The sequence below is a fragment of the Electrophorus electricus genome, chromosome 14 (assembly GCF_041902795.1).
Source record: "Electrophorus electricus isolate QZ-2024a chromosome 14, ASM4190279v1, whole genome shotgun sequence".
In the NCBI taxonomy this organism is placed as follows: Eukaryota; Metazoa; Chordata; class Actinopteri; order Gymnotiformes; family Gymnotidae; genus Electrophorus; species Electrophorus electricus.
In genome coordinates this window covers 27,128,971-27,151,991 of record NC_137510.1, presented here as the reverse complement: position 1 = coordinate 27,151,991, position 23,021 = coordinate 27,128,971, and the positions used below count along the sequence as shown (strand labels likewise).

Genomic DNA, 23,021 nt, shown 5'->3' with positions numbered 1-23,021 from the left:
CTTGTGTCATTCTTGCTAACATGCTCAATAATTGTCAGGACTGATGACAACAGATGGAGTCAAGTGCAGTAATACAGAATTTAATAATAAAAGGGGCAAGTGGTAATCAACAAACAGGCAATAGGATAAATCCAGAGGGCAGATGACAAGCGAACATATCCAATAGGGAACAGGCAACAGAGTAAATCCAGAATGTGGGCAGAATAAACAGTAACCAGGATAACATACTCAATGGCTCAGGAATGTAAGGCAGGCAAACGAGACTTCACAATGACAGACCGAACAAACAGCACATTTACAGGGAGAAACAGAGAGAACAAGACACAAGTGAGACTAATAATCTGGGGATTTGGATCAAACAGGAGTCTTGTGGGTTTTGCAGTTCATTATGGGCTGTGTCTGTTCAGAATTTTTGAGAATAGTCCACTTCACTGTTGTGTGGTCAGCCAGTGTTGTTGGCAGCTTTTCACTAAGATCAGAGATTGTGAGTTTCTGATATTTCACACCCAGAATCCAGTAAAATTATACCTGGCCTGGACCAACTCTGTAAGCCTAGTATGATAACTCAGAAGGTTTGAACAGGAAGTTTAGAAAAATCCCCTCATCAATAAAGTAATAAAAAAGCATTCAATGTGTGTAGTTTTTCTGTGTTTCTAGGGCAAGAGTCCATATGCAAATAAAGCCAGAGTGGATTTTAGTGTGAAAAATGAGTTGTCAAATTGAGCAAAAACTAATTACAAAACTATGTATTATATCCCTAAATAAAAGTCTTACAAAAATGGATGATCTTTAATCAGTAAAAACTTTCATCTATTAATATACATGTGTGCACTCATTTAATATCAGTTAGTTGTGGGTGTGGGTGTGTGTGTGTAGGTGTAGATGTGTTCGCTTGTGAGTGTGTTCTGTTGTTAAGGGTCACACATCCTCCTGTGGAGGTGGGTGTGCTCTCCCTTGGGTGTGAGTGTGTTTGCCTTTATGTAGTGTGTTTACCATCCTGTGAGTGTGTTTACCTTTGTGTAGTGTGTTTACCTTTGTGTAGCACGTCGAGAGCAATGAGTCTATCATCAATGTATATCCTGCGCCATGTCAGTCCTGCGCTGGACAGGCTGGGGTAATCCACCCACACCTTTCTGCCCCATGCTCGGCCATCTGGGATAATCCACCAACACCTTTCTTTCCCCCACGCTGGGCCGGCTGGGGTAATCCACCCACACCTTTCTGCCCCATGCTCGGCCATCTGGGATAATCCACCAACACCTTTCTTTCCCCCACGCTGGGCCGGCTGGGGTAATACACCCACACCTTTCTGCCCCACGCTGGATGGGCTGTGATAATTCACCCACACCTTTCTGCCCCACACAGCACAGTCCACAGTATAAAATCTGTACAGGTAGATAAAACATATTTTCTCCACATGTACTGCTTTCCAATTAATGCAAATTTTAAAAATGTAAAAAAAAAAAAAAATTAAAAAAATTACATTTAAAAAAAGTTATTTTGCTTAGGAAAATCCAAAATCCCCTAATGACCAATCTGTGTACATGATCCCAACTCACAAACATAGCCAAGGTACATTTAGAGCCAGTAGAAGTGGCTGGTACTCCAGTATCTTTGCAAAGTTTAAACTTCTTTCATTCTTAAGTCAAAATAACCTCTAACAGAAATGCTGTCTTAACTCTAACCCCAACCCTAACTAATCTTAACCCTAACCCTAAACTTAACTAAGCTTAACCCTAACCCTAAACCTAACCTCTAACAGAAATGCTGTCTTAACCTGAACCCTAACCCTAACCCCAACCCTAACTAACCTTAACCCTAACCCTAAACCTAATCTATAACAGAAATGCTGTCTTACACTCCTCACTTATAATTAAAACATCAGGCCTTCTGGCAGCTGTATCAGAAAATGCATCTTCTGATTACACACCCTGAAACTGCTGCGATTTTATTAAAGTGTACAGAGACTGCGGAAAACAGATGATAAATTCTTTCATATTATCTCCAAAATCCTTTCTTACCTAGAAATATACATGTCTATAGAAATAACAACAACAAATAACAAGCACACCCACACACACAAAAACACACACACACACCCCTAAACTCACACACCTACCTACACATAAACACCCATGCACTCACATGTATAACCATCTGAAGCTGCCCATAGCCTGGGCGTAACTTTGGACAACCAGTAGTTCTCAACTCATGTTTCAAATCTAACCCGGTCTTGCAGATTTCTTCTTTGTAACATATGAAGGATTTGGCCCTTTCTCATGCAGGAAGCTAGCTGTCCAGGTGCTTGTGCAGTCTCTTGTAATCTCAAAGCTCAACTACTGCTACACACTACTTGCTGGTCTTCCTCTAAGAGCCATCAAACCTCTACAACTTGCACGAATGGTCTTCAATCCATTCAATCCAGTTCACACGTCACTCCACTGCCGTGTTCCCTTCAGTGGCTTCCAATAGCTGCACGCATCAGATTTAAAACCTTGATGTTCACCTACAAAGCCAAAAATGGACCAGCCCCTCCATACATGATGTCAATGGTCAAAGTCGATCACTACTTTGAGTACTTCAAACCTTAAGTACAAGTTGACTTGAAACACCAGGCTTCAAATCTCTTGAAAGACAAGCATGGAGACTATTCTCTGTCCTGGCTCCCAGACGGTGGAATGAACTTTCACTTGCTCTTCGAGCAGCAGAGTCACTTGCAGTCTTCAAACCCAGACTGAAGACTCATCTATTCATGGAAAATTTAAATGAACACTGACCGTGCTCCTATGTTGACTAATTAAAACTCTAGTACTTATTGTAGGGTATTGTTTATTACACTGATGTTGACTAAGTAAATGACAAAGCACTTTTGTAAGTCGCTCTAGCTGAGTGTCTGCCAAATGCCATAAATGTAAATGTAAACGTATAACCAAACACATAGGCACACGAACACACTAAAACACACGAAAACCTATGCACACACCACATTTTAACTTCTTTATAAGTGTAGAATTTAAAATACTTATTTTAAAAGACTAAATTTTATTAAAAGCATGAATTATTCAGTATAATTTAAGATGGATGAAACAGGCTTTCTTTCTCTGTCTTTCTCTGTCTCCTTTGTCTAGTCTGCCGCAGAGTGTATATGAATACAATGGACAGAATAAAATAATAAAGAGCAAACCTCTTAAAATGACACATGAACTGGGAGTGGCTTGAAGAAACCATTATCACAACAGCAGAAGAACTCACCGATCGTGATGATAATTGCAGTGCTGTGGTAACGGTGAGCGGTAAGGAGGCGGACCCATGTGCGGAGAAGAGCGAGATTTATTAGGGGCAAATCCAGATTCAGAGTCGTTAGGGTAGTGCAAGGTCATAGAGCCAACACGAAGAGTTCGAGGATACATGATTATACAAACAAAAACATACGAAGGCAAACAGGGGAAGCAGGCTATAACAGAGGCTAGGAAGACCTAAGAGGCTAAAAACACTAAAGGCTAGGAAAAACAGTCAGACTAGGATACACAGAGTACAAACTTATGGGCATACAGATACGGGCTTTCAGACATTCGGACATTCAAACATCCAGTGAACAGCCAAGACACAGGGAACAAGACAGGATTTGAATACATGAACTTAACAAGACTAGAAACGAGGGACAGGTGTGGAAAACTAAACGAGGTGCTGAGAAAACAAAACTACAGAATGGAACCAAAAAACAAAACAGGGAAACCATGGAACAGGGAAGCCAGGAGGGACTAACTGTGATAGCTGTTTGACTCATGACACCATGAACACCTACACATCTTTTCTTCAGACACATGCTAACTGTGCTGAGTGTGCTGACTGTGGGTGCGACAGTTGTGTATAATAATCAAACACTGTAACATGAGAGGGAGGTGTTGGGTTGAATTGTTTAGTAATCATACATTGTAAGACCAGAGGGGTGTGCTGGGTTGGTGTTGAATATCATGACTATAACTCATTTTTATGACAAATAACTAATATAATTTTTGAACAGTCAAATTCAGTGTAAAAAGGATTTTATGTGACTGTTCATTTGGCAAGATGATTCTCAACCAGTGTTTCCTTGCCGAATGCTCCATTTCTATGCCAGTTTCAGTGTTTGATTGCTACTCAACACCAAATTAATGTTTATCATCACACTGCTTGGATGGGCTGCAGTGCTCTGTAAACATTCTGTTTTCCATAATATACACAAACAAATCCATGCCAGAATGATCATCACTGCCGAGCAGGAAAATAAATTAAACAAAAATGCTTTAGTCATAAATACATGCATTCTGGTATGGCAGCAGGATATTACAAAGCAGAATGTAACTATAGCCATTATAATAAGTAAAGCCTTTGCTTAGATCTGTGGTTAACCCTAATATGCAATATGTAACAATTAATTTTCATAATAAAGGTCATGATCCATAACCCATAACATTCTTGTGCTTTACTGAATATTTTTACATATTTAACACAAGTGTGACAGGTCTTTACTTAATTCAGTGTCCTTTCTGGACACATTTACTGGTCATCTCAGTGTCTTTTCTGAACATATTTACAGGTCATCTCAGTGTCTTTTCTGGACATATTTACAGGTCATCTCAGTGTCTTTTCTGAACATATTTACAGGTCATCTCAGTGTGTTTTCTGGTTTTATTTACAGGTCATCTCAGTGTCTTTTCTGGTTATATTTACAGGTTAAATTAGTGTCTTTTCTGGACATATTTATAGGTTAACTCGGTGTCTTTTCCTGTAAAGCTCCCATACTGTGGAAATGTTTGAGACTCAGACACAGTCTCAAAATTTAAGGCTAGGTGAAGGCTTATGTTCCAGGGTGCCTCACGCCTGTGCTTCATCTGGCTCTTTCCTTTTAGCTGTGCTGCCATAGCTAGATCTACTGGAGTCCATCTTTGCACATTATAGTTCCCCAATTTACACACCATCGTACCTGGACATGCCTAATAATGTATTGTCTCTTTCTGCTGAGGTACACTTATCCCTGATGTCATGATGTTATTGAGCCTCAACCCGTCTCAGCTGCCATGGCTACCTCTACTGATGTCCCCTGCTGTAGCCCACCACACCTCCACTCCAGCCAACTACTTCTCCATTGTTCTCTTGAGGGTTGGGTTTCGGACACATGCACACCATCGGGACAAGACTAGGACTTCTAGAAAACTGGACTAAATATTCATTGCTTATTTTTTCATTTTATTATTATTTATTTACTTTTCACTTAAAATTGTTATTATTGTGGTGAACATTGTCACCCAGAGGAGGATGGCCCCCTTTGTGTCTTGGTTCTTCTCAAGGTTTCTTCCTCAAGCTCTAGGGAGTTTTTCCTTGCCACTGTCATCCTTGGCTTACTCACTGGGGGCTTGGACTAGGACATTTGTAAAGCTGCTTTGTGACAACATCTGTTGTAAAAAGTGCTACAAGACCTTTAAGCTATCAAGACTCTCGCTAAGTGCTCATTCTCTACGAGTCCTGGTGCAGAGTCTGGAGTTACGCAACTCATAGGGCATGAACTAGATAAGCCTCTTACTGTGAACTCACTTATCGCTGAGGTCACGCCTGGATCTGAGGCAGACCCGGCTGTCCATACCCCTTTATCCATAGCCACAGGAACCCCTGCAGTTTCTTACAAGTTTAGTAGTCCCGTGAGAGGACAGAGTAAGGAATGTACGCAGGGAGAATTCTTGCATCCACAGTTGGCCTTCAAGTCATGCCAGTGGGACCCCTTGTTCAAGTAGGGTGGATGTAGCAGTCCAGGGGTATCTCAGTCTGTCTGTCTGTATGCAGGTTAACCAATTAAATCCAGAGTGAGGGAGGTGTCACTCGCTCCTGTTCCAGGTACCAAGGGTGCCCTTCCAGTTCCTGACAAGTCAAATGTCACACCATTTCCAGCTCCTGGTACAGTGGTCATCAGCCAAGACCCTGTATCCAGCATGGCAGATAACTCTCTATCCCATCCCATGTGTCAAAGGAGAGAGGCCACCCGATCTCTTCATGAAGCCAAAGAGGTCACAGAATCACCTGGATCCAGCAAGCAGGTCTGACTAAAGCATCTGAATACAGAACTTTGTTCACAGGCTTGCTCCTGTGTACCAAAGTGGGTGAGCCATGGTCTCTTCCATCTCAGATATGCCTTCCTCAACAGTACAATGGAAAGGTTTCCTTAGAAGGGTTCATTTTACAGAGCTGATTATTTTTCCAGTATGTCCTTTGTCCTGAACCACCTGAGTTTCTTAAATTATGATTTTTACTACAGTTCTTGGAGGGAAAGACCTTGCAGTGGTCCTCATGGAAAATAGAGCTAAGGAAATGAGAACATTGGAAGGGTTTTTCAGCATTAAAGCCTGTTAACCCTCCTGTTATCTCAGACACATTCCCTGCCTCATCTCCTGTAGCCGGTGCTTCCCAGACCCAAGAGAACTCATACTAGTTGGCCAAAGTCCCCAACCTATCAAGATAAGACTTTTATTGCCCATCAGCAGGTTGTTTACACTAAAACGCCCCTTCTGCCTGCATGCTGTTTTGTAGAAACTGACATATACTCAGGCCTGCCAGTCCTCTCGCCTGAAGCTTCCCTGCCTCCAGACCTGTCACCTCATCAGTTTGGTCCTGTTCTGTTTTGTGTCCCTGTGCCTGTTTCTTTTGTTTTGCAGATACTTACCTCCATTTTTGCCTCTGTGCCTGTACCCAGCCCCATTACCATTCTTATATCTGGTCCAAGTGTTTCATTTCCTCTGGTTTCAGTTCCAGTACCTGTTTTCAGCCCCTTTCCTGTGCCTGGCCCTGGCTCAGGCTCTGCTCCTGTATCCACCCCTGGTCCCATCGCAGCTCTTGTTTATAGCCCTTGTCATACCCCTGTTTCTGGTCCCATATCTGTTACTCGGTTTTTCTTTGCCCTCTCCATCCAGAGTGCACTGCATGCTGGGAGTCTCACATTAAATGAGGGGTACGGTCACGCTCCCATCCCTGACCGTCCCCTGTCTCCATGGTTTTGTGTCCACTTCCCTCATTCTTGTTTCCTCATTTGGTTGCTCGTTTGGTTGCTGTTCTCTTTTCTCCACCCAGCTGTTTCTAATTTGTCCTATTTGTCTTCCTTAGTTAAACACTTTGTTTGTCTCCTGTCTTTGCTGGTCATTCTCTTAGGTTCACCCTGAGCTTTCTATTCTTTCCATCCCTGGTTCCTTTGTATTTTCTCAGTCTTGTTATTTCGCTCATTTGGGTGCACTTCCCATGTTTTGGTTTTTCTGTTTAGCCTGGTTTGTACTTCTGTGTTCCTTCTTTACTTATGCTATGTCTAGTTTCATCTGTATTCAAGTAAACTCTCCCTTTGTGTTCGCCCCCAAGCTCACAATCATTAAACAGAGAGCAGAGCAATGTTAGCCAACGTGTTGTCAGAGCCAAGGTCAGAAAACCTGAGATAAAAAATGTAAAAGAATATAAGGCAAATAAATCAAAAGGGTAATACAAACAACAAAGCAAACCAGAAAAGCAGTAAAACTCACAACATCTAAGTAGAGAAACTTCTCAGTATGAACATGCAAACAGGCAAGGCAAGAATTGAAATATAGAGTCTTAGGAATACTAACCAGGAAACAGTTGATTTCAATCAGTATTTCACAGAGGATCTAATGAGCTAAGGATCTCCTATGCGCATGACATCAAGCTTAGTGTGTTGTAATTTTTTTAGTGTATACTACTTGAATGTTACATTACTTGTCACATCATCCAGATACATTTTACTAACCCTAACCTTTTACTGTTGATGATAACTAATTCACTACAGTAGTCAACATATCTCTCTCTTTCTTTGGTGCAAGTATGTGAGCCATTTGCCATTGCTCAATGCTACTGTGCTACTGATATGACACTGTCATAGTTACTTTGCTAGTAATGTGACACTCATAATTACTGTGCTAGTGATGTGTAATTGTGATAGATACTATGGTAGTTACATGATGTTGTGATAGAGAGCTAGTGATGTTACACTGTGATTGTTACTGTGCTAATGATGTGCTAACATTGCCACACTTATAGTTACTGTGTTAGTGATGTGATACTGCGATAGTTACTATGTTACTGATGTGATACTGCGATAGTCACTATGCTAGTGATGTGATATTGATAGTTACTGTGCTACTGTTGTGACACTACCAGTCACTGTTACTGTGCAAGTGATGTAACACTGTGATAGTTGCTGTGGTAGAAATGTGTTACTGATGTAATACTGTGTGGATCGTTACTGTGGTAGTGATGTAATACTATGATAGTTACTGTGGTAGTGATGTAATGCTGTGATAGTTACTGTGCTAATGATGTAATACTGTGATAGTTACTGTGGTAGAGATGTGTTACTGATGTAATACTGTGTTGATAGTTATTGTGGTAGTGAGGTAATATTGTGATAGTTCCTGTGGTATTGATATAATATTGCAATATTTCCTGTGCTAGTGATATAATACTGTGATAGTTACTGTGGTAGTGATATAATACTGTGATAGTTATTGTGCAAGTGTTGTGATACTGTCATAGTTATGGGGTGCTTTTGATTTGGTCACATTTTGAATTTTCTGTGCATCATCACCTAGGGTACACACACACGCGCGCGCGCACACACACACACACACACACACACACACACACACACACACACACACACACACACACACACACACATATCTGCATACTCAATGAAATGTATAAATTGGATATCCTAATCCAAACCTGACTAGCATGCCATCCACATCAGGCCCCCTGTTACCTGCCATAATGAATATTTACTAGCTCTAACCTAGTATACCATCAATACACTGATTACTGTAGAACTAATAAACTGAAGCCTGCTGAATGAGCCTAGGTATTTACCATACCTAACAAGTCTTTAGTTTGTTGGAACCCACTAACATTTGCTGTAAATGATTAGCTAGAAGACAAATGCACCACCCTGAGTCTACATATATATGAGCAACATTGATCTGTGTAATAAGAGATCAGAACACAAACCATAGCTCTCTGTATAATAAACCACATTTAAGATTGAGGACAAAATCATAAAACAGACACCACAGGGAGGGAAAAACCAAGATACAAATTTATTAGCAAATCATACTGTCTCAGAAGCAAACAGGCTGAATTCAGTGACAAAAAGATAATGTACAAGTTTATTTACTGACAAAGGCTACATTCACCATCAACACCAGACAAGATTGATTTAAATACTTTATATTAAAGAATTTAATAACATAGGAATTGTCTATCAAAACCAAAACATCTGAACTTAAAATATACTATATATCAGATTAGCAAATTAAAAAAAACTTCTCTTCAGGGCATTTAACTGTCATTTGAATTAGGTATTTTTCTTATATCTGAGTTTCAGATCAAGAACAAGGTAGTCAGGCTACAGTCAACCAACACAAGACATAAGAAACAGTAAAGATACAGTTATGAGTTTTAGTGCCATCTTATGGACATTTCATTGTATAAAGTTTCCCACTAAAGATCAGAAAACCCTCAGGCTAAACCTATGACCAACATACCAAGGAAGGGTTAGGGGTTAGGAAGGTATTTCCTCCTGTATGCAATGGCCTGCCTTTCCTAAAAATGGGCTATGTTAATGATCAGATCATATACTGAAAAAAGGTACCTGGTGCTAGTAGTTTCAGTGCCTACTGGCTTGCGCTAATGACAGCCCATGTGGTTGGAAGAAAATTCACACATATAATAGAACTAACTAATAGTGCAAACTAAATCCACTTATATTCCTGTCCAGTGTATTCCTATCAGAGCTAACAAGATTTTTCTTTTCTCTGCTGAGCTGTATATCTGCCCTTTTATTTTCTGGTGCTGATGCATGCTTGACCTGAAGGAGACTTCCTGCATAAATGTCCTGACCACTCTTCAGCTGTATCTGATTGGCTTGTCTTCACATCCATCAGACTAACCTGACCACCATGGACCTTGCACCTGATTGGCTCTTTGGCATGTTCCAAGTGCTCTCCTGAAGAGATCAAAAACGCTTCCTGGTTGCCATGGAGACTTGACTGAACAGCCCATCACCACCACTGCTCCTGCTAGACTGTGTTTTGTGTTTACTGTGTGGACTCTGAACTGGTTCTCACGAATAACTGAGTAAGTCTGCCAAATATTTGTTAGTAATTTCTTAAGGATTATAAGATACTATTTAATAGTAAAAACTTAAAAATTGAATTATTTAATTTAAAAAAACATAAAGCAAAGTTTGTCATGCAGTGTTGATCAGAGGAGGATGGGGTCCTCTTCAGAGTAGTGGTTTCTATGAAGGTTTCTTCTTCATGTTCTCAGGGAGTCTGTCCTTGCCATGGTCCCCTTGGTTTGCTCATAAGAGGTTAGGACCTGGATCCTCTCTACATATGACTTCTGCAAAAGCTTTTGTGTGTGCTTGTCTACATTTGTGGCCACGTACTAGTTTCAAACAAACATTACTCTTCCTAAACACTGCATGTGCAACTACAAATGATTCTAGTCATTATTAATTTATTTCCTGTTGTTTTAATTTTAATAATATAATTGTATCCTTTATGCTTGAATCCATATGCAGCTTTATGTCTTTTGCTGGTGCATAAAACACAGTACACACAACACATACCACAGATGACCTCCCTGAGAGGGTGAAGGAAGAAACATGGGAGGAGACAGACAATAAGGGAAGCTATCCTGCCTGGGCCACACTGGACAATGCTGCTCATAAACAAATGAATGACAAACAAATAAAAACACCTTTCCTAGGCAGTAATAGGCACTTCATTCAGTCCGAGACTCGAGTAATAAGTGTCCCTCAGCAACAGTGTCATATTTACACTTGACACAGTGAAGTCACTTATACAACAAAGTAGTTTGCCTACAGATGTAGCATGTACGAGACACTGTGCTTTTAAAATGCCATCAGGTTTCCACAGAATATCATTCTGAGCTGACTCCACATCTCTAGAGCACATACACCATAAACAACAAAAGCGGCTCTCTGTGCAGCACTCATACCTGTATGATAAATGATTTAAAACTAAATGATCTATCAGCAAGGTCCAGGCAACACGACTCTAGAGAAAGTAATAAGATTACAAAATTGATTTGGTATAAAAATGAGTTTGACATTTTAAGTTTTACTGATTTTTCACTAGTATGTGTGCCTTCATCCTGAGAGATTCAGATTAATACCTGCAGTGGTGGGAAAGTTACATAAAACATTTGTAACCAGTCAATATTTTGAAATACTTCAACATTGTCAAGTAATTCCAATTCTTGATTGATTACATTTAAATCACATTAAATAGCATGTATTCTGGATTCTGTAATCTGTAGTAAAATGCATTTTAAAAGTAACCTACTAATTGTTATTTTACCTCTGACTATAATTCTACCTCCTAATGTGATCCACAATCTGGTTAGGTAGTAGTAAAAGGCTTTATGTTGAGTTATTTAAATGTACATTTACGGTATTTAGCAACTTACAAAAGGGCTTTGTAATTTATGCATAAAATACATCCTAGCCAGTACAGTAGGTTAGAGTCCAAGATACCAATGAACTAGAATACTGTTGAAATACAGAGATCAGTGCTGAGGCCTAGAAGTGCAAAATACTTAAGGTCTGTCTTAAACAATGATACGTGCAATAAACAACAAGTACTGGAGTTTGTTAGACAACATCAGTGCAATAAACAATAAATAAGTACTAGTTTCAATTAGCAAACATAGGAGGAGGGTCAGTGGTCCTTTAAATATTCCACAATTGCCTTCGAAGAGTGCAAGGGACTCTGCTGTCCGGACAGCCAGTGGAAGTTCGTTCCACCATCTGGGAGCCGGGACAGAAAATAGTCTCCATGCTTGTCTTCCATAAGACTTGAAGAATAGTGTTTCAAGCCAAGCCGTACTTGAGGTTCGAAGTACTCAAAGTACGGATCTGGCTTTGACCTTTGATGTAGGTGATATGGTACAAGTGATGTAGGTTTGTTTATAGATGATATAGCCATTAAGGTACAGGTGATGTAGGTTCATTCATAGATGATGTAGGCGATATGGTACAGGTGATGTAGGTTCATTTATAGATGATATAGGCATTGAGGTACAGGTGATGTAGGTTCGTTTATAGATGATGTAGGCGATATGGTACAGGTGATGTAGGTTCGTTTATAGATGATGTAGGCAATATGGTACAGGTGACGTAGGTTCATTTCTAGGTGATGTAGGTTCATTTCTAGGTAAAGGCATTTCAGATGTATACACAGCACAGCCCGTGGGGTCTGAATACCACTGTGTAAAATAAAACTACAAAATTAATTTATTTCTATTTCTAAACAATGGTTGAAAATGAGAAATGGTAGATTTCTTCAGTTGTCAGTGTTTAAATTAGCAGCTTTTAAGGTAATGTTGATGAAGGTAGTTCAGATTAAGGTGGAGCAGAATTTTGCTAAAATTTGTATTATTGTGGGATTATTTTGGGTTATTCTGGGAGGTAACTGATTGGAGAATAAGTGTGGTAAAGGTTATTGTGGGCAAAGAGTCTGATTGGAGGATAAGAGTGTGGTAAAGGTTATTGTGGGTGGAGACTCTGGTTGGAGGATGAGTGTGTATTTGGTGTTGATGTCTTCTTTTGATGAAACTTCCAAATGAAAATTCCTCAAAATCTGCAAAACACACATACACAAGCATGGATGAGGCACAGTCCTCTACTAGGTCTGATAATACACTGGTGACTTCATTCAATTTTATCCGTTTCCTCTAGCTTCTTCTTTCATAATTTTTTAGAGATTTATCATCTTCCTCTCATGCTCCTTCCTGATGTCTGACCCTTGACCCCTGTTCTCCTCACATGCAGAAGCAGCAGTTGTATCTCACTCTCGGCGATCCTCCTCCCGACACACTGCCTCGCCCCGAATCCGAATGCCAAGGACCGGAAGCCCGCCCCCGAGCCTCTCTCCATGCTGCTATCCTCAATGCTCCGCCCCCTTCCTGCCTCAGCTCCACCCCAGCGGGAGGGGTCAAAGCACTCTGGGTTCTGAAACACATCTTGGCTCCGACCCAGAGGATACAGACATGCCTGCACCAGGGTCTGCAGGGGAAAACAGAGACTGGCAAACTTATCATAGTTTCACTACACATACCTGCATCTAGTTAACATCACATATTGGATTAGATTAGATTCCTGAAGAGTCATCTATGACCTCATACACGTTCCCCAGTGAGGTGATACATGGGCCAAACAGGTGGATGCTAATATTACAGAATCATGCTCATCACTCCTCTTCAGGTTTCACCACAATTCCACATCTAGATTCATGTTAATCTGTCTATTACATTGAGATCTTGAATCACAACAGTCTGTCCATTACACTGAGGAGGTCTGTCAGGAGTTTACTTTGAGATCCAGACAGACAGACAGACAGACAGAGAGAGAGACAGAGAGAGAGAGCGAGAGAGAAAGATGAGGGCATAATGAGTGTGTGTGAGGGAGAATAAAAGATATTCTAGTAGCTAAGACGCCAGCACTGTGTTGTCCGGTATTTGGTTTGGACACTAGTGAGTTGTGTGTTCTCACCCCAGCAGGTATGCGATAATTCTGCAGCACAATGTCTCGAATAGGATACCTCTGTACTGTGATCCCCACTGGATATAGTCTACAGCAAACAACACATACTGTAACAAAATTCACTTTAAAATATCACAATAGAAGCTTACCATACATGGAACTTTTTAATATTTTCAGAAAGTATTTAATTAGACTCACAGTAAAACAGATACTGAAAACAAATAATCACTTTTGTATGATTTCGCTCTAGTTTCTATGTCCCACCTCAGAGTTTCCTTCATTGTTCCTTTGAGCAGTGGCGCCCCCTGCAGGGCCTTCTGGGGATTGCCTGCTGCCTGTAACCATGAGTCCTTTACTTGTTTGCGTACTTTCTCCTGGACTCCAGGGTTCCGAGCCAACTCAAACAAGGCAAACTGCAAAGGAACTGCTGTCTGAGAGACACACAGATGGACAGACAGACAGACAGACGGAGTGGAGAGAGAATAAGTGGAGGACAGAGGAAAGAGAGAAAAAGCAGAAGCGATATGGAGGGGAGAACGTGAAAATGAGGAGATAACATTTATATTCTGAGGTCTTTTTCTCTTAAACAATATTCTGCAAAATTCATAAAACAAAAAAGCTGAATAATTATAATCCATTTCAATACACTATAATAATTAATCTAATAAATATTTGTTCTAATTGTTCTAAGCATTACGTTTGACTCACTGTGTCGACCCCACCAGCCATCAGCTCGGTAAGATTTGCTCTGATCAGATTCAGAGGTAATTCCCCCCTCTCTATCAGCTGTCCCAGAACACCTGGAAACTGGCATCCTGAACCAGGTACTGACCCACCAGTACCACCTGGAAACTGGCCCCGTGAATCATGTACTGTCCGGCCGGTACCACTACTCTCAGCCTGTAAGCGCTGGTAGCCCCTCTGGATTCGAGCTTCCGCTAAACACACAGATATAGAGACGGACAGACTGATGATGTATTGAGTGATTATGTACATTAGGGACTATGGATGGTGTGATTATTTACAGAGAGACTGTGTGCAGAGTGTTTATGTACATGAGTGATCATGCAATGTATATACAGAATTCTCATTTACAGAAAGGTAAGACGTCAGGGTGTGAAATTGCACACCATGGCTGAAGATGTGGTCCCATGCAGTAGCGTGTTGGGTCCACAGGGGGACATGTAGACGGCGCAGGAGTCGAGGTGGCAGATAGAGGAGGGGCGGAGTTGTGGCCAGCATGCGTTCTACTGCCCAGATAAAGCGCTCAGATTCCCAGGAAGGGTTGGACGAGAACAGACCGATGCGTTCACCATACAGGACATAACAGCTGGCTAGAGAGAGACGACAGAGGACGTGGAACTGAAGTGCTCCTAAATGTAAACAGACTCACAAAGCTCACAACAACAAGCAGTATTTAACCCTTTGTCTGATCTACCAACAGTGTTTAACCCTTTCCTTCTCCTCTCTGCTGATGTGGCTTCACTGGCAGTAAATAAGAACAAACAGGTTGTCAGGAGAGAGAAATGGAAAAAACAACAAACTACAGAGGTGCCAGCAGATGATAATGATGATTGATTCATTGTCTTGATTGATAAGGATAATGATCTTCATGATTGATTAATTGATTGATTGATTGATAAGGGTAATATTCTTGATTGATTGGTTGATTGATAAGGGTAATGATCATTATGGGGTTTGGGGCTCTTTCCTGCTGCTATGAGACACTCTGTTGTTAAGTGCTACTGAGTTAAACTACCTGAGCTGAGCTGAATGGCTTCACTAGACTCAGGGTTAAAACAGCAGAAACATTCACCTTCCAGAGCAAAGCGGAAGAGGTCAGGACTGGGGTCAAGGGTCAGGCTGCGATGCTCGTTCTCACCGTGCCCATCCATTTGGATTTTGCGGTGCAGTAAATGACAGAAATCTCGCGCTACTTCATCCAGCAGGGGCAGAAACCGCTGCACAGCCGAACTCAACATCACCTCCCGGTTCAGCAGCAGCCTGTCAGCTCTCCATTCAGCTCCATTCCTGCACACATGCACACACACACACACTCACAAACACACGCACACAAAAACATGACCATGCACAAATAAATGCACACGCATGCATGCACACACACACACACACACACACACACACGTGTATACAGGCATATATGCCCATATATGTACGCACGCGCACACACACACACACACACACACACACACACACACACACACACACACACACACACACACACACACAAACATTTTTCTCAATTTCAAAGTAATCAACAGAAAGAAATTATGGAAAAAATAATGTGTGACCCTGCTTATGGGTGCAGCCATTAATATAATAATATTTATAATAATAATAATAATAATATTTTAAAACATTTTGGGGGAAAAAAGGTTATGGCTGTTAAAATCATTGATATTCTGTGAAGCACAGGCATAGAGAATTAACTATTTATGGTAAAATCCTTATATATCCTTGGGAATCTATACACAACACCAGAGAATTTTAAAAAAAGAGAAAAAACAAATGTATTAAACTAAACCTCAAAACTTGAGCACATGAAAAACAGATAAATATATCACAGTATACTCTTAAACAAGCTGGGCAATATCTAACAAGTTTGGACCATGTGGGGTGCCATTTAAAGGACAGACCATACAGAAGCTAAGTGACATCATCAAGGTAACTCAGACATGTATATCATTATTTTCTGTTTGATTAGGTTCTCTCTTCCCTGACCTACACTGCTTAATGCACTGCTCACAAAGACAGATCACTACTGCAGAATATTTAGATTTTACACATTTGGCAGACTACAGAGGCAGGCAAGTATATTGTTAGGAGTCTTATTATAGCAGAGAGTGGCTGCCTAGATGGGGAGTGAACCCTAGTCCCCTACAGGAGAGACAGTGCTGTTACTCACTATACTACACAACCCAGAACACACCATCTTACAAAGTCTCAGGAGATACAATATACATTCTGGCAGATTTTAACTTCAGCATAACCTGTAAATTACTTTACTTGTGTTTAATGTAATTAATAACATATAAAGTTATGCCCTTACGAACAGCACTGCACTTATGTGCTAGAACCCTAACCCTAGAAATAAGCGTGTACCAAAAAACTAGGAATGTGCTTTTGGTGTTTATACCCCCCCCCCCCCCACACACACACACACACACACTGACTTCAGGAAGACTCCTTTGCTGTGTTTGCGGGTCTCTCTGTGTGTAGCCCATGGCTGTAGGGTCATACGGCGCGGGTGCAAACCCTCGGAGCGAAATAGTTCCCCAATATCGCCTGGTAACAAGATATTAACACTGCTCTGAGAACCCAGATACTGCCTGGGAGAGGAGGGGGGGGGCAGGGAAAGAGAGAGAGAGAGAGAGAGAGAGAGAGAGGAAGGGATAGAGAGGAAAATGGCCATTACATATTACATGCAGTCTGCAGTGTCATCTCCTCAGTGTTTCTCCAATCTTCTCCATTACATTAAGATTTGTGCAATAACAGCAATGACTCAGTTTCCACTGGCTTAATCAATGTTCTGTATCAATGTTATGACTTGGACCACAATGTAGCACCTTGCTGATAAACAGTTATAGTTTATCAATAGAGACAAAGGAGCAATTAAAAAGAACAGATCTACAATCATGGTGTGGCAGGCAGATAATAAGAGAGTGAGACTTCATTTATCTTCCCAGGAGTCCCAAGCCTTAAGCTGAGAACCAACCAAGAACTGTTTAGTTAGTGTTGGGTTGTGGTACATGTAGATGGGTCTGGGTTAGTGTTAGGGTCTGGTACCTGTAGATGGGTTTGGGTTAGCTCTGGGTTCTGGTACCTGTAGATGGGTCCGAGCATGTTGAAGGTTTTCTCCATGTGTTTGTGTAATTGGTTGAAGGTTCCCTCCCTCCAGAAGCGGAGCAGGTTGATCCAGCCGTTGCTACCTGTATGGGGAATCTCCTGGAAGCCACGCACAGCACCACTGCCCCCAGCGCCCCCCTGTACGCTGGCCCTCATTCCTGTGTCACCTGGCAACCCTGTAGACACGGATAGGGCTCTGTTCACTCTGGAGGAAAACAGGGCTCTGCTCACTGCAGGAGACACCACTGGCCCAACTGTAAGCATATTCTCTCTCTTTCAGTCTCTCAGTCACCCATCACTCTGAACCCTGAGCTGTACATCTGCTGTTGTTCATTCCTCACTCCACCCAGACTATCGTTTGTCTGACAGGATTCTAGATTTATAGTAATAGAAGGTTAAAGTTCAAGAAAAGCACAACAGCTCTCAAAGTCATTCTGTTCCACAGAGAACTCCCTCTCACACACACACACACACACACACACACACACACACACACAATACGCTCACATACACACTCCCACTCACACATGGATTTACACTAACATTTAGCAAAATGCTCTTATCCAGAGCAATTTACAAAAGTGCTTTTATTGTCTACTCAGAAAAGTACCCTCATCTAGTACAAATAGGGTAGAGTCTAAAAATACCCTTAACCGAGATACTGCCAGAAACGTGTCAGTGCTGATACTTGCACTGAGAGACACGATACAATACAATACCAGTCACAAACCCTAACCGTGCTATAGAATACAGCACAGTTCTACTGCTAATACCAAACAAGACAGGTGAAATGCAAATATAAAATCTGTACTATATATAAAAGCACACTGCTATTTGGACAGCCAGTAGAAGTCCGTTGCACCATCTGGGAGCTAGGACATAGAAGATGCCCTACGCATGTCTTCTATGAATGATGGCATTTCAAGCAGAGTTGGACTTGAGGTTCGAAGTACACAAAGTACAGATCGGGCTTTTACAGTTGTCATTAAGTATGGAGGGGCTGGTCAATTTTGGCTTTGTAAGGGAATGTCAAGGTTTTCAATTTGATGCAGGCAGCAACTGGAAGCCAGTGAAGGGAGTGCAACAACAGGGTGACGTGTGTGAACTTTGAATGATTGAAGACCAGCTGTGCTTCTACGATGTGGATCAGGACACACAACAGGACAATTCTACACACACACACACACACACACACACACACACACACACACACACACACACACACACACACACACACACACACACACACACACACACACACACACACACACACACACACACACACACATACACAAGGGCATTTCTGCAGCCCCAGTGCCCTAGAGCTCATGATAAGACTTACTGTTATAACCTAAATGGTCCATCACAGAACAAACTATGCCACAGCTACAAATATCTCATGAAATAAAAAAAACATGACACAAAATGACAAAAGATGAAATAGTTGACTGATGCCCACATGACTCTACATGCATGTGTGTGTTTGTGTTTTATACGATGAATATTCAAGTTAGAAATGCTTCAAAGCTCCTTCTAAACTCCACAGGTATAAGATTTAACCAGCAACTAATGTGAGCATGAACAAAATATTTGTAATGTCAGATAGAAGCCATTAATCGGGAGAGAAATCTTATCTGTCTGAATGAAGGGGCCTGCAAAGTCTCACCATATACACCCAGGAAAGGGTGCAGGATTACATGTTCCACACAGTTAACATATCAGCCCTGTGGCAGAGAGAGTCAGAGAGAGAGAGAGAGAGAGAGAGAGCGAGGAAGGGAGAGAGAGTGGAACAGAGAGGGAGGGAGGGAGGGGGGAGAGAGAGAGAGAGAGAGAGAGAGAGAGGAAGGGTGGATGAGAGAGAGAGGGGGAAGGAGAGAGAGAGGGAGGAAGGGAGAGAGAGTGGAACAGAGAGGGAGGGAGGGGGGAGAGAGCAAGAGAGAGAGAGAGGGAGGAAGGGTGGATGAGAGAGAGAGGGGGGAAGGAGAGAGAGAGAGAGGAAGGGTGGATGAGAGAGAGCGGGGGGAAGGAGAGAGAGAGAGAGGGAGGGAGGGGGAGAGAGAGAGGGAGGAAGGGTGGATGAGAGAGAGGGAGGAAGGGTGGATGAGAGAGAGAGGGGGGAAGGAGAGAGAGAGGGAGGGAGGGTGGAGCAAGGGCTGGGGGGCTGTATGTTGAGTGCACTGAGCTGTTACATGACTTTGCTCTGTTCTGTATGATTGTGCATCCTGGCAACAGGCCCATGTTGCAGCCTAAGAACACACAGCTTACAGCTCTCATCTTTAGCTGGGACTTCAGACTGTACCATCTGACACTATGCTTTAGGGAGTTTTTCCTTGCCACTGTCCCCCCTTGTCTTGATTACTGGGGGCTTGGACTTGAGCATTTATAAAGCTGCTTTGTGACAACGGCTGTTGTAAAAAGTGCTATAGAAATAAATTTGTTTGTACCATCTTGGCTCATTTGCAGGAGACAGCCACCTTCCCACCTACAGCTCTCAGCCTGCTGGTGTGTGATATTCTGGGTAGGAAATGGGAAAGTGTAGAAATTTAGTATGAAAGCAAGACAGGACAAACTAGCAATATATGAAAGGAAAGGTGTGAGCCTCTGGTGAATATGTCCTCACACCAAGCACAAAGGTTAACATCCATAAGAATGAATGGAATTATTCTATCATATTACGCAGTAATGCAATAATCAGACCGTGTGCGCATGTGAGTGTGTGCATGTGTGTATAACCAGGGAGAGCTGGTATTTCCTCCTGAAATGAGCTCTCTTGGGTGCTCACTCTGCATTCTTCATACTCAGGAAGTTCCCCCAGCTACACAGACTAGTTAGGCATCCCAGTTAAGAGTGTCTCACCGAGAGAGAGAGAGAGATTGATTTAAAATTCTTCAGCTGTTTCTGGCATAGTAAAAACCTATAAGTATTTGGAAATAGTACAATTACCATCAAACATTAAAAATGTAGATCATAAGTTTTTAAAGACTACCATTAACAACAGTAGGATCTAAACAATGTGGGGTTCATAGATAATTGGATCACATTCGAGGGCAAGCCTGGCCTTTTAAGGTGGGATGGTATCCAGGGAGGGCGCATCAAAGAGGCTACGCCAACCATCTGCTGATTGCTATGAGACCCAAGGTTCACCCAAGGGTCCATATTGGCAGTGTGTCTGTTCCCCGAGCTAAGCAGAAATACAGAAAACCAAGAAACTCATTTCTTAACCTAATTAGTATTAAAATAAGTGACTCACAGAATACTGCCTGCACCTTTGATTTAAAGCTAGGATTACTAAATGGCAGAGATCTTACTAGAACAAGAAAGTTTGATCACATCATTTCTGTCTTAGCTACTTTATATTGGCCCCAAGTAAAAATGTTGTTTTGATTATAAAATACTTCTAATGGCTTTCCCCATAGTACCTTAGCAAACTCCTAGTGCATTATGACCCACCACGTCTGCTTAGATCAAAAGGTGCAGGCTCTTTACTAGTACCAAGAATATCTACCACAGGGAGGCACAGGGGGCTTTTCCTATAAAGCTCCAACACTATGGAATAACCTTTCTGTAAATGTTTGAGATTTAGACGCAGTTTAGATATTTAAGGCTAGGCTGAAAACCTAGCTGTACAGTCAGGCATTTTATTAAATACTTCCTTTAGGTAAAGGTGTAGATCTGGGTGTCCATGGGCATTGAGAGTTATGGTAACCTGGGATATTATGACACTGTCACACCTCTCTTTTGTCACTCAAGTTTGTTGACTGAGAGCATCAGATTCCTGATGTTCCAGGGTGCCCTATTGCCTGTGGTTCCTTCTGGCTTTTTCCTTTTAGCTGTGCTGCCATAGCTAGATCTTTGCACATTATAGTCCCCTAATTTACAAACCCTCATACCTGCAAATGCCTAATAATCTAGTCTCTTTTTCTGCTGAGGTACACCTACCCCTGACATCATGATGTTACTGAGCTTCAACCCATCTCAGCTGCCATGGCTACTCTCACCACCCCCCAATGTCCCGTGCTGTAGCCCTCCACACCTCCACCTAGCCAACTACTTCTCTGTTGCTATTGATGGACGTTCTCTTGCGGGAGGAGTTTTGGACATGTGCACACCCTCGGGACCAGACTAGGACCTCTAGAAAACTGGACCAGACATTCCCTCTCATTTCTTACTTTGCTCTTTATTGTTACTATTGTGGTGACCGTTATCACCCAGAGGAGGATTGCTTGGATGTGTGTGTGTGCACATCTCACACACTACATGCATATTTGAGAAGTGTGTGCACGTGTCACACTCTACCTGCATATATAAGAAGTGTGCACGTATCACTCTCCATGCGTATATGAGAAGTGTGGATACACCACCGAAAGGCAGAGTAGATTGAGAAACCGAGAGTGAAGTGAACAATAGCAAAAGTGAGAGTGAAAGTGAGACGTAGAGAGTGTACACATGAGTGAAAGAGTGAGAGATGGCTAGAGTGAGAGCGCGAGAGCGACAGAGTGAGAGAAATATATACATTTCTAATCTGAGGTCAGTGGGTCAAACTCCTCTGTAGAGCAGATCATACACCAGAGTTCACTGAAGATCTAGTGTTAGTGCATCTATAGTCCACTAGGAGAGAATAAGAAACATGCATTTTTAAACGGATCCATGGTATTGTGGACAAGGCCTGAGTCTTAATGCTTCAGAGCAACAATGTCCAGTGACTAAAAATAAAAACACTTGTTTCTGCCTGTGAGCACCACACTGCAGAGCGTGAGAGGAGATTTATGGACACTGGATGGACAGGGCCAGTGTAGAATGCTTGTCTCCTGTTAACGTGAAGAAAAATGAAATGAAGAGGCAGAGAGACTAAACTCAGTAAAGGTGAAGAACAGAGAGAGGGGGAGTTGGGGGGCATCTCCATGCATGAGGCTGTTATCAGTGACCCTGCTGGAACAGCCTTGATGTGTCCAACAGGTAAGAACACCATTAATTACCTAAAAAGACACAAATTAGGGCACAGCACACACTGCAGACACTGAAGGAAGCACAAAGTGAGAGAAGGAGAAAGGATGAAACTAAATCAGAGGAAGAGATGAAGACAGAGATAAGCAGAGCGAAAAGCGCAGCAGACATCATTGGGGATCTTTGAGTGACCAGCTGGCAGGGAGCATGTGAAAGAACCACTAAGGGTTGAGGGGTGGACATCAATACTGACCTCAGAGTTAAGAGATTAAACACCTCAAAAGACAGCAAAAGATATCTAGCTGACACACACCTTACTAATTTATCTTATTCCAGGTTCATTTTATATGTATTATAAGTGTCAGTTACTCAAGCCCATCTGTTGCCATACACAAGCTCACAACCATATGAGGCACAGCCGTGTTGTCGGGACACTTTACGTGTTAGTGTCACTGCTAGGTAGAGAGAAGCCCTCATCCCAAACACCCAGTCAACTACGGCCCTATAGTCAGAAACTGACTATCGATGTATGGCTGGACGTTAACAAGTAGTGCTCAGCAACAGATGGACCAGTCACACACTCTTATTTGCACCCACTCACTGAGTGTCACATTCA

The 23,021-nt window shown here is 42.0% G+C and overlaps 1 protein-coding gene across 5 annotated transcripts; it reads right to left on the bottom strand.

Moving 5' to 3' along the window:
- Positions 1 to 9,170: 9,170 nt before the first annotated feature.
- cyp11c1 (cytochrome P450, family 11, subfamily C, polypeptide 1) lies at positions 9,171 to 22,986 on the bottom strand. Of its 5 annotated transcripts, XM_081696223.1 has the most exons (11): positions 20,195 to 22,986; positions 19,906 to 19,975; positions 17,439 to 17,637; positions 16,789 to 16,944; positions 15,411 to 15,625; positions 14,725 to 14,928; positions 14,303 to 14,532; positions 13,859 to 14,025; positions 13,604 to 13,682; positions 12,878 to 13,117; positions 9,171 to 12,692 (listed from the first exon to the last, which is right to left on the bottom strand). In XM_081696223.1, the coding sequence occupies exons 2-11, from the start codon at positions 19,916 to 19,918 to the stop codon at positions 12,552 to 12,554; spliced, it is 1,644 nt and encodes a 547-aa protein (XP_081552349.1). In that variant the 5' UTR covers positions 19,919 to 19,975; positions 20,195 to 22,986; the 3' UTR covers positions 9,171 to 12,551. The 5 variants fall into 5 exon arrangements, with proteins under 5 accessions (XP_081552349.1, XP_026861730.2, XP_081552347.1 ...); XM_027005929.3 differs by having other exon boundaries at positions 19,906 to 22,986; XM_081696221.1 differs by lacking the exons at positions 19,906 to 19,975; positions 20,195 to 22,986 and having other exon boundaries at positions 15,477 to 15,625; positions 17,439 to 18,791.
- Between the last annotated feature and the right edge of the window lie 35 nt (positions 22,987 to 23,021).